This window comes from Castor canadensis, chromosome 15 (assembly GCF_047511655.1).
Source record: "Castor canadensis chromosome 15, mCasCan1.hap1v2, whole genome shotgun sequence".
Classification (NCBI taxonomy): Eukaryota; Metazoa; Chordata; class Mammalia; order Rodentia; family Castoridae; genus Castor; species Castor canadensis.
This window is the reverse complement of record NC_133400.1, coordinates 73,073,746-73,089,419: the sequence shown is the minus strand read 5'-3', so window position 1 is coordinate 73,089,419 and position 15,674 is coordinate 73,073,746. Positions and strand designations below refer to the sequence as shown.

The following is a 15,674-nucleotide window of genomic DNA, read 5'->3' as shown; positions in this document are numbered from 1 at the left end:
CCTTAATCATGGCTCTGTGGAGAGAAGAGAGAATTTTTAGGTCAAATTGTGTTAAATTCATAGCAATACATTGGGCGTTCTGGAGATTATTTTGCAAATAGATTATCTTTGAAATTTTATACTATCTTCCAGAAGATTCTCCAAATTCAGACCAGGACTTGGACAAGCTAGGGGGGAAGTCACCCCCTCCACCTCCTCCACCCCCTCGGCGAACCTACCTGCCTGGATCAGGGCTTACCACCACAAGATCAGGCGATGTGGTCTACACCAGCAGGAAGGAATCCACCAGCACTAAGGTCTGTTGGGTTGAGCCCTCATAAACTGGTTTCCGAATATAAAAAATACCCTAGGCAAGGTTCTGTCTGAACATAGCAAGCAGTGGGGCAGGGAAGAGAAGGAGGGACTTAACTAACCGCGGTCCCCAGGAACATGTCAGCTAGTGTTAGACTAGGACTGGATTGAAGCACCACGAATTTTATCCTTACTTGACTTTAGCAGCAACAGTGGGGAATGCAGATCACGGCTACTTGCCAAGCAGGGGATCGTGGGATTAAAAATGGAGGTGGGAGGAAGAAGGGCAAGAAAGACTCACTTACAAAGGTAACATAGATCAAGCAACACACTTGTGGGAGTAAAAACAGAACTGAATTAAATGAGCTGAATTCCCACTTGGCAAGTTTGTCTCTTGTGTTAAACATAGAATATAATTTCCAAGGAAATGTAGCGTGTGGAAGGGCTTTCCATGAAGACACTGAATGTCAAGAGTTACAATTTTATTATAAGTGTTCAGTTTATTCACCACAATGACAATTTACACAACAAAAAACTCCAGCAAGGGGATAAATTAGCCTTTCAGCTAGATGTGAAGAGCCAGGAAGCCAGTGGGCCAGGCAGTGAGGGGCCATTGGATTCTGTCCCTTTTTTTGTTAATACCTGAGAGGTCTTCAGCCAACATCTGTGGTTTGAATCTCTTATAGGCAAGCAATGAAGATGCTGGACCAAGCCCACAGACTAAAGCCACAAAATGTCTCACGGAGGAGCCTGCTTCAACCTGGGCACCATCCCCACCACCAGTCACTGCCTTCTTCTCAAAGGATGAGGAAGAAGAAGAAGAAGAAGGAGATAAAATAATGGCAGAACTCCAGGTATGGGCAAGAGGTGACTGCTGTTGACTCCCTGACATCTTGTCTGGGACTCTCTGATCATAGATCTCACAGATCTGTTAGCTGGAGAGAACTAGTGGATGGGTCTGGACCTGCGCCATGTTTGCTGTACTTCTGGGCTTGGCCCCCACTTTTCCAAGATGGTACTGATGCAGGCTCTCAGGGCATCTGTAAGGTGTGAGGAGTGACCACTTCATGGAACAATGCCAGAAAGTGAATGCAGTAAACCAGATGCACACCTCCCTGGCTCTGACTAGGACTTCCTCTCCTTCCTTTCAGACTTAATAGTCTGCTTCTCCCCAGAAACAGTTAAGATGGGGACTAGAAATGCAGCTATTGGCTTGTCTTGGGAAGGAGTGGATTGAAGTGCACTTTGGCTCTAGCCTTGACTGACCTTGAATCATGACTGAAGGCCAATGACTGGCCTCCTATTCTGAAGAGCTATATAATTTTATTTCTACTTTTCTTCAGCCTATTTGAAAAATGCTATTTTTATTAGTTTTAAGTGTTTTCTTTTTAACTAATGGACATAGTTCACAGTTAGAATTAAGGAGGACCTTTTGTGAAGGCACTGTATGTTAAGGAGTTATAATTTTATTATTCTTCCTGGAAGTGATGCCACTTTCGATCATGGATATAAGTCTGCCCTATAAGATTATTCTACAAACTTTTCTCATTAGAGACATGTACACAATTCCTAGAGTGAACTTTGTTTGTATTTTATTTGACTCATGCTTATCCTAGGGTGTTTCTGTCCATCAGTCAGACCACAGCCTCCGGAGGGCTCCAAACCATGTTTTCTCTTCACCTCTGTACCAGTGGCTTTATGCCAACCCATAAATTTTCATTCTTCATTGGGAGTCCGGAGAACTTTAGACCATGTCATTTTCACAGCACTCATTCTACTCTGGTCTCCATGGTAACAACAGCCAAAATTGAATTGAATTTCACAGGGAAAATGGGGCTGCTGATTGTTCTGACGAGACTTGCGAGACTGGCCTGGGACAACCCTTCCACTGAGAACTAATTACAGGCTCTCAGAATGGTTGGAGACTCTTAAACATTAATGACCTTGAGACTCATGAGTGACCTTGAGCCCTCTAACAGAAGCCATATATTTGTTGAGAATGGTTCTCTCCACTGAAGTCTTAATCTTCAATGCCCTCTTTGATGACCTTTTACAAAGGGTAGAGTGCCGGGCTTCTTGCTGTGTGGTTGGTGGCTATGAAATGATGGTGAATGAAGCTCTCTAACCCTAACTGGACCAATCCTTGTTGGTCCTCCTGTTGGGATAAAGACCCAACCTCCTGAACCAGAAAGTTGACCAATGGTGCTGAACCAGTGGTGCTGAACCAATGGTGCTGGCTTCTTTGTCTGAACATGGTCCTAAGTTAGACCCCAGGCAGGACAAGGAGACTCTGCCGTGCTTTCCAGGAGTAGTCATAGGACAGAATTCTGTGCTGATGTCACCAGGCATCAGAAGAAAAACCAGGCTGTGAAATCCAGGGCCTAACAGCCCAAAGGAGATGGCACGAGCCTCAGTCAGCAGAGCCATCGATAGGCAGATAAGCCAAGCACGTCCAGGGTGAGACAGGCCTGGCTATGGAGCAGCAGGGACAGAGGGTGATAGAGGAGAGGGATATGCAGAGTCGTGGAGAAAAGAACTTGAGGAAAACCCTCTTCATCAGCTACACTTGAACTTTAGGACAACTGTGAAATGTTCGCCTAGAGAAGTCATGCCTTCTCTCTGTCTGCCAAGTTGTCTCCCCATAACAACATTTGGTATAAGGAAAATACCAGCCAATTAAATAAGTGCTTTTTAATCCTGACTGCACAGTAGAATTACTTGTAACTCAGAGATTTTAATTTACTCTCTGAATGAGGCTTGGATATGAGAGGTTTGTTTTGTTTTGCTTTGCTTTTTTTGCTCACTTGTTTGTTTTCAAGCTGGGTAATATCTTGCTCAGTTGGGTACCACTGATGCACATGAACGTGGGTCCCCAAGTTGTCATCTCCTTTGTTCTCGTGACCATGGTGTCAAGAGGCTCTCTGGAATGCCTGCTTCCCTTTCAGCTGGGTAGACACCAACACTTTCTCCTTTTGTCTGAGAACTGGCCTCCCTGACTCAGGGTTCCGTGTGCTTCAATTATAACTGGTAGTTTTCAGAGCAAGTCCCCAGGACTCAGGCAGCTTCCTGGCTGCTCTGAACCATACAGATGCTAATGAATATTGCTGTATTATAAATGTGTGGACCGGAGGTGTGGCTCAAGTGGTATAGTGCCTGCCTAGCAAGTGTGAAACCCTGAGTTCAAACCCCAGTACTGCTTAAAAAACAAAAAGAGAAAAAATGAGCAACAGAGCAGGGTGGGGCCTGTCACTACTTCAAAGAATGGAGTGGTAAGGCTTATTTGTAGTTAAAGGTTTAAGGTGTCTTGTGAGCTTTTTTCCCGTAATGTCAATAAAGTTAGTTTTTACAAAAAGAAAGAAAAGGTATCTTTTAAAAATTCATTTACATATTCAACAACATGAGAAGGTCAGAGCAAGATGCCTAAGAACAGATAAGGTTCACCTCAGGAAGAAGAAAAGACACTACCTTTGATTTCATTGTTTTCGTTTCTTCGTCCTTGGTACTAGAGATGGAACCCAGAGCTTCATGCTAAGCTCGTTGTCCTTCCACTGAGCTGCATTCCAGCCCAAGGCTGGTCCTCTTAAGGGACCAGCCCCCAGGCCAACTCTGCCAACCAGAGGCCCAGTGGGTGCTGGATTTCACTGTGCTGCCTCCCAGGCATGGGCCCACCTGTAGAACCAGGCCTGGGGTCTCTGCGCCTCTGGATTCCTGCCTTTTTCCCTCTCTTCTGCCTGATACACTTGGATCCCCATTAACCTCAGTATTTTAATTCCTTAGGCATTCCAGAAGTGTTCCTTTATGGATGTAAATTCAAACAGTCATGCTGAGCAGTTCCGGGCTGACAGTCACGCTAAAGATACTAGGCCAGGCGCCACAGTCCCATCCAAGGACAAGAAGGTAACACGTGGCAATTACGCATTTGCCACATGGCCAGATAGCCCTTCCTTCCTTGCTGATACTAACACGGCTCCCTTGCATTTGACCTTTGTGCCCTTTCTCTTTTTCTCTCCTTTTTCTTTTAACTAATAAGAGACACAGGGTTAGGTTGAGATTAGAGATACCTGCCTCAGGTTTCCAGAGTAAGTGCTATGTCTTTCTGCACAGCACACAACAATATATGCAAAAGCTAGACAGTATCTTCCCAAACTAGAGTTTATGTCTTTCAAGATTTTTCTAGAACAATTCCTTGGGGGAAAAAAAAAGCCAAAAAAGTCTAAAGAGCAATTGAGTGCATAGAATTTTTCTAATTTTAACAAGTCTTCAGGACAAAAAAATCTGTGCTAAAATAGATGAGGGGTGGAAATGTGGCTCAAATGAGTTCAAGCCCCAGTAGTGTGAACAAAAAAGCAAAATAAAATAAAAAATAGGGGAAAGCCTTTGATTTAATGCACAGAAAGTGCCTGCCACCACATGCGTGCAAGTACAGAATCATGGACGCATACACATATGTGTTTGCACATCATCCAAGGATGCCATTCATAATTTTTGCAAAGTACTGCTGAAGTGTACCTTCCAAGACAGTAAGTCTAGTATAGTTTTCATGGTAAAATATACTGGTGGCTTCAAAAAGGTGTCCAGACTCTGACACAAAGCTGCTGCCCTTGCTGAAGTCTATTAGGGAAAGGAATGTTTGCCCCAATTATCCCAGCTGCAACTTTAAGTTGAATGTAGCACATTTGTGATTTGGGGACTTAAAGCAGTGCTATTTTTAATTAAGACGCTGACTAAATTTCAGGATAAAAAGCTTCACCAACTCAAGTCCTAACATTTCTTACCAGGAACTTGTGTTGCAGAATTCAGGGACTTTAGAACCCCTTCAATAAAGTCAAACAAATCAGGTGCGGGATAGCCCAATAGTTACCCCAGCTGGGTCCCTTGGTCCATGTATAAGTCAGCTCTGTGAGCTAGAGTCATATCACAATGTTGGAAGGCCCACAGAACACAGCTTTGAAGCACCCTGCTCCTCTGTGGCTCTCAACCATCACAGAGCCTGTGTGAACCATGTCTGCCATATAATGTATGCATGACATTGTCAGCGGGGAGGGGAATCTGTGCACCAGGGGAGATTATTGTTGATAAATCTTTCTCATGAAGAAAACCTCCTACTGATTGAATTGAACTCATGAAATCACATTGGAAATACATTGCTTTGGTCAGTATGTGGAATTTTCTTATGTGTCCTTATAAGAACTAATTCATGGATAGCCCCTGGCAGGTCATACTTGGACCAATGTGACCATTTCTAAACACTAATTGGGGGCTTGGTACTTCTCGAAAATCCCTCTGGAGATAATCACTGTCTCATCGGAGAATTTTTTTTTAATTGGCTGGAATAGCACTTGAGATTTCTTTCCCCACAATTAAAAATCTGTATCCTGTTGATATCATTTATTGAAACCAAGAACCCACTGAGAACATCAGGCCTTTATTGAGTGCCCAGCACTGAGTTTAGTTGTAGATGCTTATTCAGAATCATATCCAATAGTTAGATCAATGTCACAATAACCATAATTGTCAGACCTGGCCCCCAGTTTTTGCCATTAACCTCTATGTGGGCTATTCATCTACCCTTCCACAGACCTTTCTTCTTCTATCATCATGAAGCTCAGCCTAGTATTTCACGTTTGTACAATTTTTTGTGACTATGTCTTTATTTATTGTTCACATACATACTGAGATTGCTCCTCCATTGTCTAAGCAATGTTGGGCCTAGAACAAATATGAAAGAGGTTTAATTACCTTTTACACAGAGTCTTGCCTATCTAAGATCAAGAAATTACTATCAGTTTATGTGATGATTGTGACCAAGTTACACTGAAGTTCATGCACTTGCTTTGATACATTTATTCCTTCTTCTAGCCCAGGGATAAGAATGAGTTCTTGTGATATGTAAATTTGACATTTTTAACTTGGCAATTTTCCACTGTAGTATTTCCACTACTGAGTCAGTACTAAAGTACATATCTCGCAGGGTGACATTGGAATAGTTAGCAAGGGGAGTGGCATAGGCTCTGACCATCCAGAACCGATGCCAGTCCCAACGCCCAGGGAATGGAGCCAGCAGGACACCAGCCATGCATGTGTCTTCTTGAGATTATGAGATTATGTGTCACCAATCCCTGCTTTGATCCAGAGAGTAAATTCTCACTCAGGTTCTGGCATAAAATGGAATTAAAACCTTAGGCTCAAATCTCATTTATTTTTCTTCTTAAAACACTTAATATTCCAGTTGTTTTATCTTCTGAATTTAAAATCCCACAAAAGAAATTCTGTTGTTCATTTGTAGCACCTGAGTCACTGTCCTTATTTGGGGACTTTTGGGGGGACCAGCGGAAGTTAAACAAGAAATGTTTGGTGGCTTACGTGCCATGTACTTGTGAATATTTCCATGCGATTAATACCGACTGTTGCTTGTGTGTTATTTCCTGATTGTGTGTGGATGTTCTTTCCGTCTTCAGCAAGGGCAGTAGGATTGCTCTGGGTTGACTTTGGCTCAGCCTGGGTTATTATGCTTTGTTCTATCGTCATTGCTTAACCAAATATCCTTCATTGGGATTGTGTGCCACCCTGTGATCACTGCTTTCTCTTGGGACTCTGCAACAAGAAGACAGGGCAGCAGTGTCTTGGGAGGTAACAAGGCATCCTAGTGCTAGGGTTATGGTAGGCCTGAGACTGCTCGTACACCCAGGCAGAAAGGCTGTGCTTCCAGATGAACTGCTCTGATTACCTGCCTCCTTACTGGGTCCGTTACCCTGAGTCTTCATCATAAAATCCAAAGAACAAAAGCTGAAGCATGACACCCCAGAGAGCACATTCCCTCAGATACCTGTTTTGTGTTTAGATCGCAGTCATGCACCACATAACGACATTTTGGTCAACAGTGGGCCATATACATGTGGTGATCCCACAGGATTTAATGGAGCTCAAAAATCCCTGTCCCCAAATGACATCACAGCCATCATACAGTCATAGTAGAACACATTATCCATGTGCCTGTGGCCATGCTGACATAAAGAGACACTGCACTGCCAGTCACGTGAAGGAATAGCACAGGCAATTGTGTGGAGTACCTAGTACACGACAATGAAAATAAACAACTTTGTTACTGGTTTATGCATTTTCTGCACTAGTCTTTATGTCATCAGAACAATATATAAAAAACAAAAGTTGACTGTAAAGCAGGGAACTGTTAAGCCAGCAGTAGCTTCAGGCACCTCGTGCTTACTGCAGCTCTTGATTGCATCAAGAAAGGGACTGACCTAGACACCTAGGCTTGTGTAAGTCTACTCTATGATCTTTGCCCAATGACAATCACTTAATGATACATCTCTGAGAATGTGTCCTCAATGTTGTCATGTGTGACTGTGTGCTGTAGTACCACTATCACTGTGAATTTGGCTCTGATCATCTTGGCTATTATTAATTTGAAGGTTATTTTTGACACTTTGGTATCAGCAAGGACATTTTTAATCTATCATTTGACCAAGGGAAAAAAATAATGATTTTTTTTTTAATCTCAAAGTACCACACTCAACCAATGCAAACGTCTTCAGAGGACAATTTCCACAGCAGAAGCACAGATAGTACTAGAATAACTAGCTGGAAGAGACATCCGAAAGGCCCCGCTCTTGCTCCTCAGTTTATAGGCAAAAACTGAGGTGTAGAGAAGTGAAATAAAAGACTTGCCAAAGTCACACAGTTAGGTGGCAGATCTGGATTTGAATTCAGATGCTCTGCTTGCTCCACGATTTTTGCGTTTTGCAATTCTGGTTTTAGGTTCTGCTAAGATTACAGTCCAGCGTTGAAAAGAGGGTGTGTTATGGGGTCTTTATTCTCTTCACTGGTCCCCCACAAATTTGAAGTACTTGAAATATTTTGCTAATTGAGACTTTCATCTTGTGCAAACACAGGGCATTTTTGGAAGCTGGAGAACAAAGCAATGCCAGGTAAACTGAGTTTAGGCTTGGGATTGCTGTGTGACTATTATGCTTGGTCCGCATGTTTGAAAATGTGGTTAAAGGAGCAATTTAGTTGTAGCCCACTGTGGGGGGATATGGCTTTGTGGAGTAACATGTCGTACACTATTCTACCAGAATTTGGAATTTTTCCATGAAGATGTACGGACATCTGATGTTCAATATGAAAATGGCACCCAAGTGGAATCTCAAAAGGTGAGTTTGCTACATCTGTGTTCCAGACGATACCATGAAGATTAATTACCCACCTCTGCAGATCCGTTTCTGATTAATGTGTGTGGTTTCCTCCTCCACTCTTCCTCTCAGGTTACCACAGGGCCTCTAAGACCTAGTGACCCTCCTAAGTGGGAAAGAGGAATAGAGAATAGGATCTCTGACTCATCAAGAGCGTCAGAATTTAAAACAGACATCTTAACGAAGGAAAGTTCCATAGCCAATAAGAGTTTATTCAGAGACAGTAAAAACTATCCCCCAAAAAATGCGCCTAAGGTCAGTTTCAGTGTCTCTGGCCTTAACTCCTTAGAAGATGACGTGAACAAGGGGCTTAAGGTCTCAGGACTGCGGTACCCTGTACCTGACCCTGAAAACCAGAAGTTGAATTATGGAAAGACGAAGGAGATCGGTCAAGAAGGACAAGAAAACAGTGATAATTGTCACGTCCCCTCCCCACCTAGATCCACGGATTTGAGCATCTGTGATATCAAATCACAAGATCAAGATGTTCTCCTAACAGATTTTGGCCAAGTTGTTCTAAGAGCCAAAGGCGCTAGGCACACTACTGTGAACCCCAATGAGGATGGAGAACCAAGTCCAAGTTCTCCCACGGATGAAAACACAGCCACCGATAACATCGCCTTCATGATTACCAAAACTGCTGTCCAGGTTCTGTCCAGTGGAGAGGTCCACGATATAGTGAGCCAAAAGGGACAAGAGGTACAGACGGTTAATATCGATGCCAAAAAAGAGACAACTTCCCAACAAGAAGGAACCGAAAATGAAGAGCCAGTCGTGTGCCTAGACAAGAAACCAGTTATTATCATTTTTGATGAACCCATGGACATCCGATCTGCATATAAGAGACTTTCGACCATCTTTGAAGAATGTGATGAGGACTTAGAAAGAATGATGACAGAGGAGAAGATCGAGGAGGAGGAAGAGGAGGAAAATGGAGATGCTGCAGTTCAGAATAGCTCTCCCCACGTGTTTCACACACAGGTTTCCCTTCTTAATATGGGACAAGCAGAGACAAAATTACAGCCACACTCCCCATCAGCAGAGGCCAAAACTCCAGGGGAACAGGAGATGAATAAAACTGAGCAAAGCAAGTTCAGCCTGACTGATTCTCCACATTTAGATAGCAAGGGTGACATGACTGATGACCAATTTGAAAGCCCCAAGAAAAAATTTAAATTCAAGTTTCCCAAAAAGCAACTTGCTGCTCTTACTCAGGCAATTCGCACAGGAACCAAAACAGGAAAGAAGACGTTGCAGGTGGTAGTCTACGAAGAGGAAGAAGAGGATGGTACTTTGAAACAGCACAAGGAAGCCAAGCGATTTGAGATCACCAGGTCTCAACCTGAAGACACCCCAAAAAACATGGCTGACAAACAAGAGCTCCCCAGCTCAGAGAGCACATCTCCAATTTCTAGAACTGATGAAATTAGAAAAAATACCTACAGAACTCTGGACAGCCTGGAGCAGACCATTAAACAGCTCGAAAATACCATCAGTGAAATGAGCCCCCAAACCTTAGTCGATACCTCGTGCTCCTCCAACAGAGAGCCTGTCACAAGCTCGATCCACATAGCCCACGAGGCGTCTCCCCGCTCCTTGCTAGTTCTGGATGAAGTCCCCCCTGCCCTAGAGCCCCCCACGTCAGTGTCTTCAGCTTCACGTAAGGTATCTTGGTCTGATGGAAAATGAAAAGACCCAGCTTGCTTTCTTAAATCTGCCATAATCACCATTAGAAAAGGTGTCTTGTGATTTAATTGCTTTCTTTCAGGTGGCTCGTATTTTTTGTCTGTTCGCCATGATACCCTTCTCTCAAACTTTCTCCCTCACCTTCCCAACAACACCTAGGTGTCTAACAGCTAATCGACTCTGTTTTTACCTCTGTTGCTGATTGGTGTTGGGTAAATGTAAGATGCTGAGGCAGCCGTTTGCTGTTGAAGTGATCGCTCTGGTACTCACATTAAAATCCGTTTGATCAGTAGTGAGCAATTGATTTGATTTGATTCTTCCTATTAACCCAAGTTGGTGTCTCCTGGATCTGTCCTGCATGTAGGGCTCTGGCTTCTCACCTTGACTTTCTCTGCACACAGTGGGGCAGCCTTGGTAATAATTCACTCATGTGCTTCTCTCTCTCTCTCTCTCTCTCTCTCTCTCTCTCTTCCCCGCTTCTTGCTGCTCCTTCCCACAGGGCTCCAGTGCCACCCCCCAGACAAGCAGGATGCCAGTCCCTATGAGTTCCAAGAACAGACCCGGAAGCCTGGACAAACCTAGCAAGCAATCCAAACTGCAGGATCCTCGCCAATATCGCCAGGTAGTTTTACCTTAAACCCAATTTTGGATGGACACTATTGCAATTAAGAAGCCAGTCGCTGACTTATTTATACCAAATACTGTGTTTTCTTTGTAAGATATGGTTTACATAGACATCCTGGATCTGAGGGCATGAAGAAAGTCTTTAAGAAAAAAAAAAACTTTGTTAAACTTTCACTACGCTCTTGCATGCTTGCAATAAAACATCTTTTACTTTGTGACTCCAAATTTTAACTATTAACACACAGTGCCAGACCAATGGAATTGTCTTGGGTGAATGTAGTGCTTCATCAAAACACCTTGGGAAACAAAGACAAACCAACCTGTCATTGAACTGACCTTAAAGTCACCAATACTAACGTCTGTGTTGACTGCATTGTATTAGAAGCACCTTAACTCCACACAACAGTGCCTCACCCCCATCCCAATAATCATCCTGACGCATGGCCCGCCTGGCACATGGGAAATGGTAGTTGGAATGGTGTGTGTTCTGCCTCTCTGCCTCTTCTAAGTCTACTGTGCTATGTGCTTGGGGTGGGGGTGGGGGTGGGGTTCCTACCACTTCCAGAGAAACACAGCACTTAGCTCAGGCCTTGAACTGTTTTGTCGTTTTCCTATGATTGAACGATTCTCAGAAGGGCTGTGTTGCCAGGCCCTGTGGGTTGATCATGTTACCAGTTATCTGACAAATTGTCTCCCACCATCTTTGTTTGCAGGCTAATGGAAGTGCTAAGAAAGCTGGTGGGGATTGTAAACCTACTTCCCCCTCCTTACCTGCTTCTAAGATTCCAGCCTTTTCTCCCAGCTCTGGGAAAAGCAGTTCTCTGCCCTCTTCTAGTGGTGACAGCTCTAACCTCCCTAATCCACCTGCTACTAAACCATCGGTTACTTCTAACCCTCTCAGCCCCCAAACAGGACGATCTGCTCACTCCGCCTCCCTCATCCCTTCTGTCTCTAATGGCTCCTTAAAGTTCCAGAGCCCCACTCACACAGGTAAAGGTCACCACCTCTCATTCTCACTGCAGACTCAAAATGGCCGAGCAGCCCCCCCTTCTTCCTCCTCCTCCTCCCCTCCCTCCCCTGCCTCCCCGACCTCCCTGAATCAAGGTGCCAAGGGCCTGAGGACCACCTACACTCCTAGCCTCACCAGCTACAAGGCACAAAACGGAAGTTCAAGCAAAGCCACCCCGTCCACAGCAAAGGAAACTTCTTAAAGGCCAAATCCTATTAGGTACAAGGTGGAGTTAAATTTTGTTAAAACAAAAAAGTTTTCTAGCAGTCTACAACTGTTTTCATAAGAGAATGTAACATACTGCTGTACTGTTCCAGGCTTAATGCAAGTATGTGCTCAATACTGGGTTGATAGATTTCAGTAAGGCTTGTTTTGTTCTGTTTTTTTACATTGTTGCTGTTGTAACTACATAGTGTTTGCTGCCTACACTCAAGACCCATTAAATGAAGTCAGCATGTATAACAAAAAGAGTACAGTGAGAGCGAAGGATGTACGAGACAGAAAACTTGTATGAAGCATGTAAAACATGTATGATTCCAGAAATTTAGTATGTTTTGTATAAAAGTATTTTTCATTACAGAGACTAGAAGTGAACAGAGAAATACACAAGTGTGACTATATAAATTGTAAAACAGATATTATAATATTTCCTTTTATTTTAGTGTTATTTAGCTTTATTACAGATTTCTATTTTTGTCAAGACTTCATGGTTCCTTTCAAGATCTTTTTTGCCAAAACATTTTGATACTGTAGCATTGTACATTTGAGAGTAGCAAGACTCTAAGCCAAGAAACCTCTACACAAGCCAACAGGAGGGCATCTGTAGAAAGCAACTTAGCAAAACTATGGCACTGCCATAGAAAGTATGTATCATAATTTGCTAGCCCAAGCAAACTCGTTTTTGTTCCTTTCTTTTCGTTGTTGTTGTTTTAAACATAATGAGTTTCTCTGTTGTTTTCTCTACTGTAGCGACCCCCTTTGTTTTCTGAAACGTGGTAACCCACACAATTGCATTGTGGATTTTTAAATGTACACTTCCGTGTGGTTCTGTAGACTGACCGACTTTTGTAAATATATAAATACAAACAGACATAAAAATACTGTATGTGACAACACATAGAGTAGTTTTCCCACACCAAAGTTACTTTTTATGCATGCTTTAAAAATCTATATTGGGATGGGCAGAAATGAGACTATGATACATTTTTAAAAAGCAACACGTTTGCACAGCTAGAGTGTTTTTGTAAATAAATGTATTTGTATAACACAGTCATGTAATATACAGAACTATAAGCAGAGACTTTGCAAAACTAAATAAAGGGCTGCATGCTTATTATTTTTTGTACCTTGTCAGTATATCTACTTCCTAGTCAAAGAACATGTAACTCTTACTGAATGGTTTGGGTTTGAGGGCATTATAAGCAAACATGTGACTATACCCACGCACACCCAGCTTTTCTAAAAGCTCTGGGGTAGCTAACAATGAGTTCCTAATAAATTAATTGCAAGTGTGGGACCTTGGATGGAATTGGCTGGCTGCCTCTCTTCTCTTTGGCTTCTAAAGAGCAAACGTGGATACCAAGTTTCTACCCTCATTCCCTGGAGACATCCTTACTGCTTTCTCTTAAACTTCTGGTGAAAGTGGAACTAAAATGCTTTCCCCACTGGGATTTTTAAATTTTGAATTCTCAATTTTGAAAAAAAGCTTGTTGGTCTAGAGGGAAATATGGTTGCTAACATTGTATCATGTTTTCATTCAAAAACAATGGGAGGAAAAGTTCACGAAAACACCAAGATAATCTCAGGAACCTGCTTATCATTACTTTTCACCTCCAAAATATTTAACTTGGTGGTTGGATAGAAAGAGCAAATTGTCTTACATTTGAGAACTGGCAGTATGTTCCCACACTTCAGGCTTGCTGAACTGGATGTTTTCTGAAGTCTCTTCTCCTTAGGGCAGAGTTCAGATAGCACTCGGAAGGGTTTAGGTATAATAGTTTCCAACATTTCAATCATATCCCCTATCTCCTCAACAGTTACACTGTTATGTATATAATATAGATAACCACTCGCTAATTATCATACAGATAATAACTACTGTACAATATGTATAATACCTAATTTGTGCCAATTTTATTTGCTCCTGTTGATGGCCAAGCTGAGAATTCTTGGTTAGGAGCTACACAGCACCTAGTGGCTTCCTTCTGCAATTTAAATTTAGACTTCCCCATCTCTGGAAAGGTCATGTAGCTCACAGCCCTTCTCAGCCAGAGTCATGGAGGACAGAGCGTGTTCACCCAATAAGGGACAGGGACATCTCAGCCCAGATCTGATGACGAGCCTGATGGACATCTAGCAGTGTGCCACTTGTCTCCTTGGAAAATTGGAGGAGAAACTTCCATAACAGGAACCATATTCTGGTGTGCCTGTGACAGCAGGTACCACAACATTACCTGTCATACATTTGCTCAATAGAGTTTCTGCCTCACCACCCATTTTTAGGCATTCTTATGGCTGACATAACTTGTGTGAAACCCAGTCATACCCTGTCCCCTGTAGCCCAGTTACAACTCCCCCTCCCTGTGTGGTTGTTTGCAATATAGCACACTTACTCATCTCTGTGGCCCTAAACCCAACACACCTGCAGCTGCCCCACCATGATAAAAGGTAATGGTCAACAACAGAGACCTGTAAATAACTTCCACTCTGCACAGCCAATCCACACTCCCCATGGGAAAGCTGATCATGGACTTCAATAAAGGTTTGGCCCCAGGTCCTCCCTGACTCCCTCTCCAACTGCTTATGGTTTTCTTTACTGCCTCCAGACTTCTCCCCTCAGCCCTCATTTCCCAAGCCTCCTTTGGATCTGTAAGTAATCAATTTCTTCTGTTTCACAAGTTTGGTGTTTACTTCCTCCTGTGTCTCACATGTGGTGCACACCACATGGTCCTCCACCCCACTTCTGGCTAAGCTTTTTTCCTACAGACTAGCTGTTTGCCTGTGGCCACTCTGAATAGAGTGATCTCAAGATCAAATTAAAAACCATGGCAATAAAAATTATGCCAGCATCTCAGTTACTTGAACATTAGCCAGGAAGAGTTGCTGGCTTCTCAGAGTTGGTTAAAATTTTATAACAGACATCACCCCTCAAGTCTCTTCTTTTGAACAAGATTTTTAGAAATACACCAAGTGGGTTTTTCAGGTTTATTCAACAACCCGAGACTCCATTGAACCAGTCCTGCTGAGCATCTGCACATAGCCACAAAATGTGGACTACAGCTGGGGGAACAGAGCCTGTGACCTCTGATGCCACTCCACTTCCTAGTTGTGCTCCTTTGAGCATGCTTCAGTTTCCTTAACAGTCAGTAGAGAATGAGAATGGAGTCTACCTCCCAGGATTGTTGGATTAAATACAGTGCATTCTGTTTTCAAAGTGAAACCTAACACATATTGAGTATTTGGTGGGTTAGTAGAGTGGGTCAAGTGGTAGAGGGCCTGCCTAGCAAGCGTGAGGTCCTGAGTTCAAATCCCCAGCACCATCAATAAATAAAACTTGAATTGAGTACTTGGTGAAGGTTAGGATTATTGCCACATTGCAATGATGGCGGCGACATTGTGTTGCCCTTGAGAGGCTTCTGGTCTGACGGAGATGAAGCATGAACCCCTGGGAGACCAAACCACATACAGGCAGGCAGGGGCGTCCTGAGTACTGATGGTTGACTGCAGAAGTCCAGAGCATGGGTGCCTTGCTCTATTGAGGTGATGGCGTTTGACCCTTGCAGGTGTAACACAGAACTTTAATGTCGAAACTCTGTGTCTTTCGGTACTGCCTGTGACTAGAACTCTTTCCAACA

The 15,674-nt window shown here is 43.2% G+C and overlaps 1 protein-coding gene across 24 annotated transcripts in view; it reads left to right on the top strand.

Annotated features, from left to right (window-relative positions):
* The window catches only part of Kiaa1217 (KIAA1217 ortholog), a 444,456-nt gene extending 431,300 nt beyond the window's left edge, over positions 1 to 13,156 (top strand). For 11 of the 24 annotated variants that reach the window (XM_074056502.1, XM_074056503.1, XM_074056510.1 and 8 more), the window contains 8 exons: positions 133 to 296; positions 978 to 1,145; positions 4,069 to 4,188; positions 8,202 to 8,237; positions 8,385 to 8,462; positions 8,574 to 10,166; positions 10,687 to 10,809; positions 11,525 to 13,156. In XM_074056502.1, the coding sequence (XP_073912603.1) occupies positions 133 to 296; positions 978 to 1,145; positions 4,069 to 4,188; positions 8,202 to 8,237; positions 8,385 to 8,462; positions 8,574 to 10,166; positions 10,687 to 10,809; positions 11,525 to 12,022 (2,780 nt within the window). In that variant the 3' untranslated portion in view covers positions 12,023 to 13,156. Of the gene's footprint in view, positions 1 to 132; positions 297 to 977; positions 1,146 to 4,068; positions 4,189 to 8,201; positions 8,238 to 8,384; positions 8,463 to 8,573; positions 10,167 to 10,686; positions 11,054 to 11,524 lie in introns of those variants that run through there. The other 13 variants (XM_074056504.1, XM_074056508.1, XM_074056506.1 and 10 more) reach the window with 8 other exon arrangements.
* The last annotated feature ends 2,518 nt before the right edge of the window (positions 13,157 to 15,674 follow it).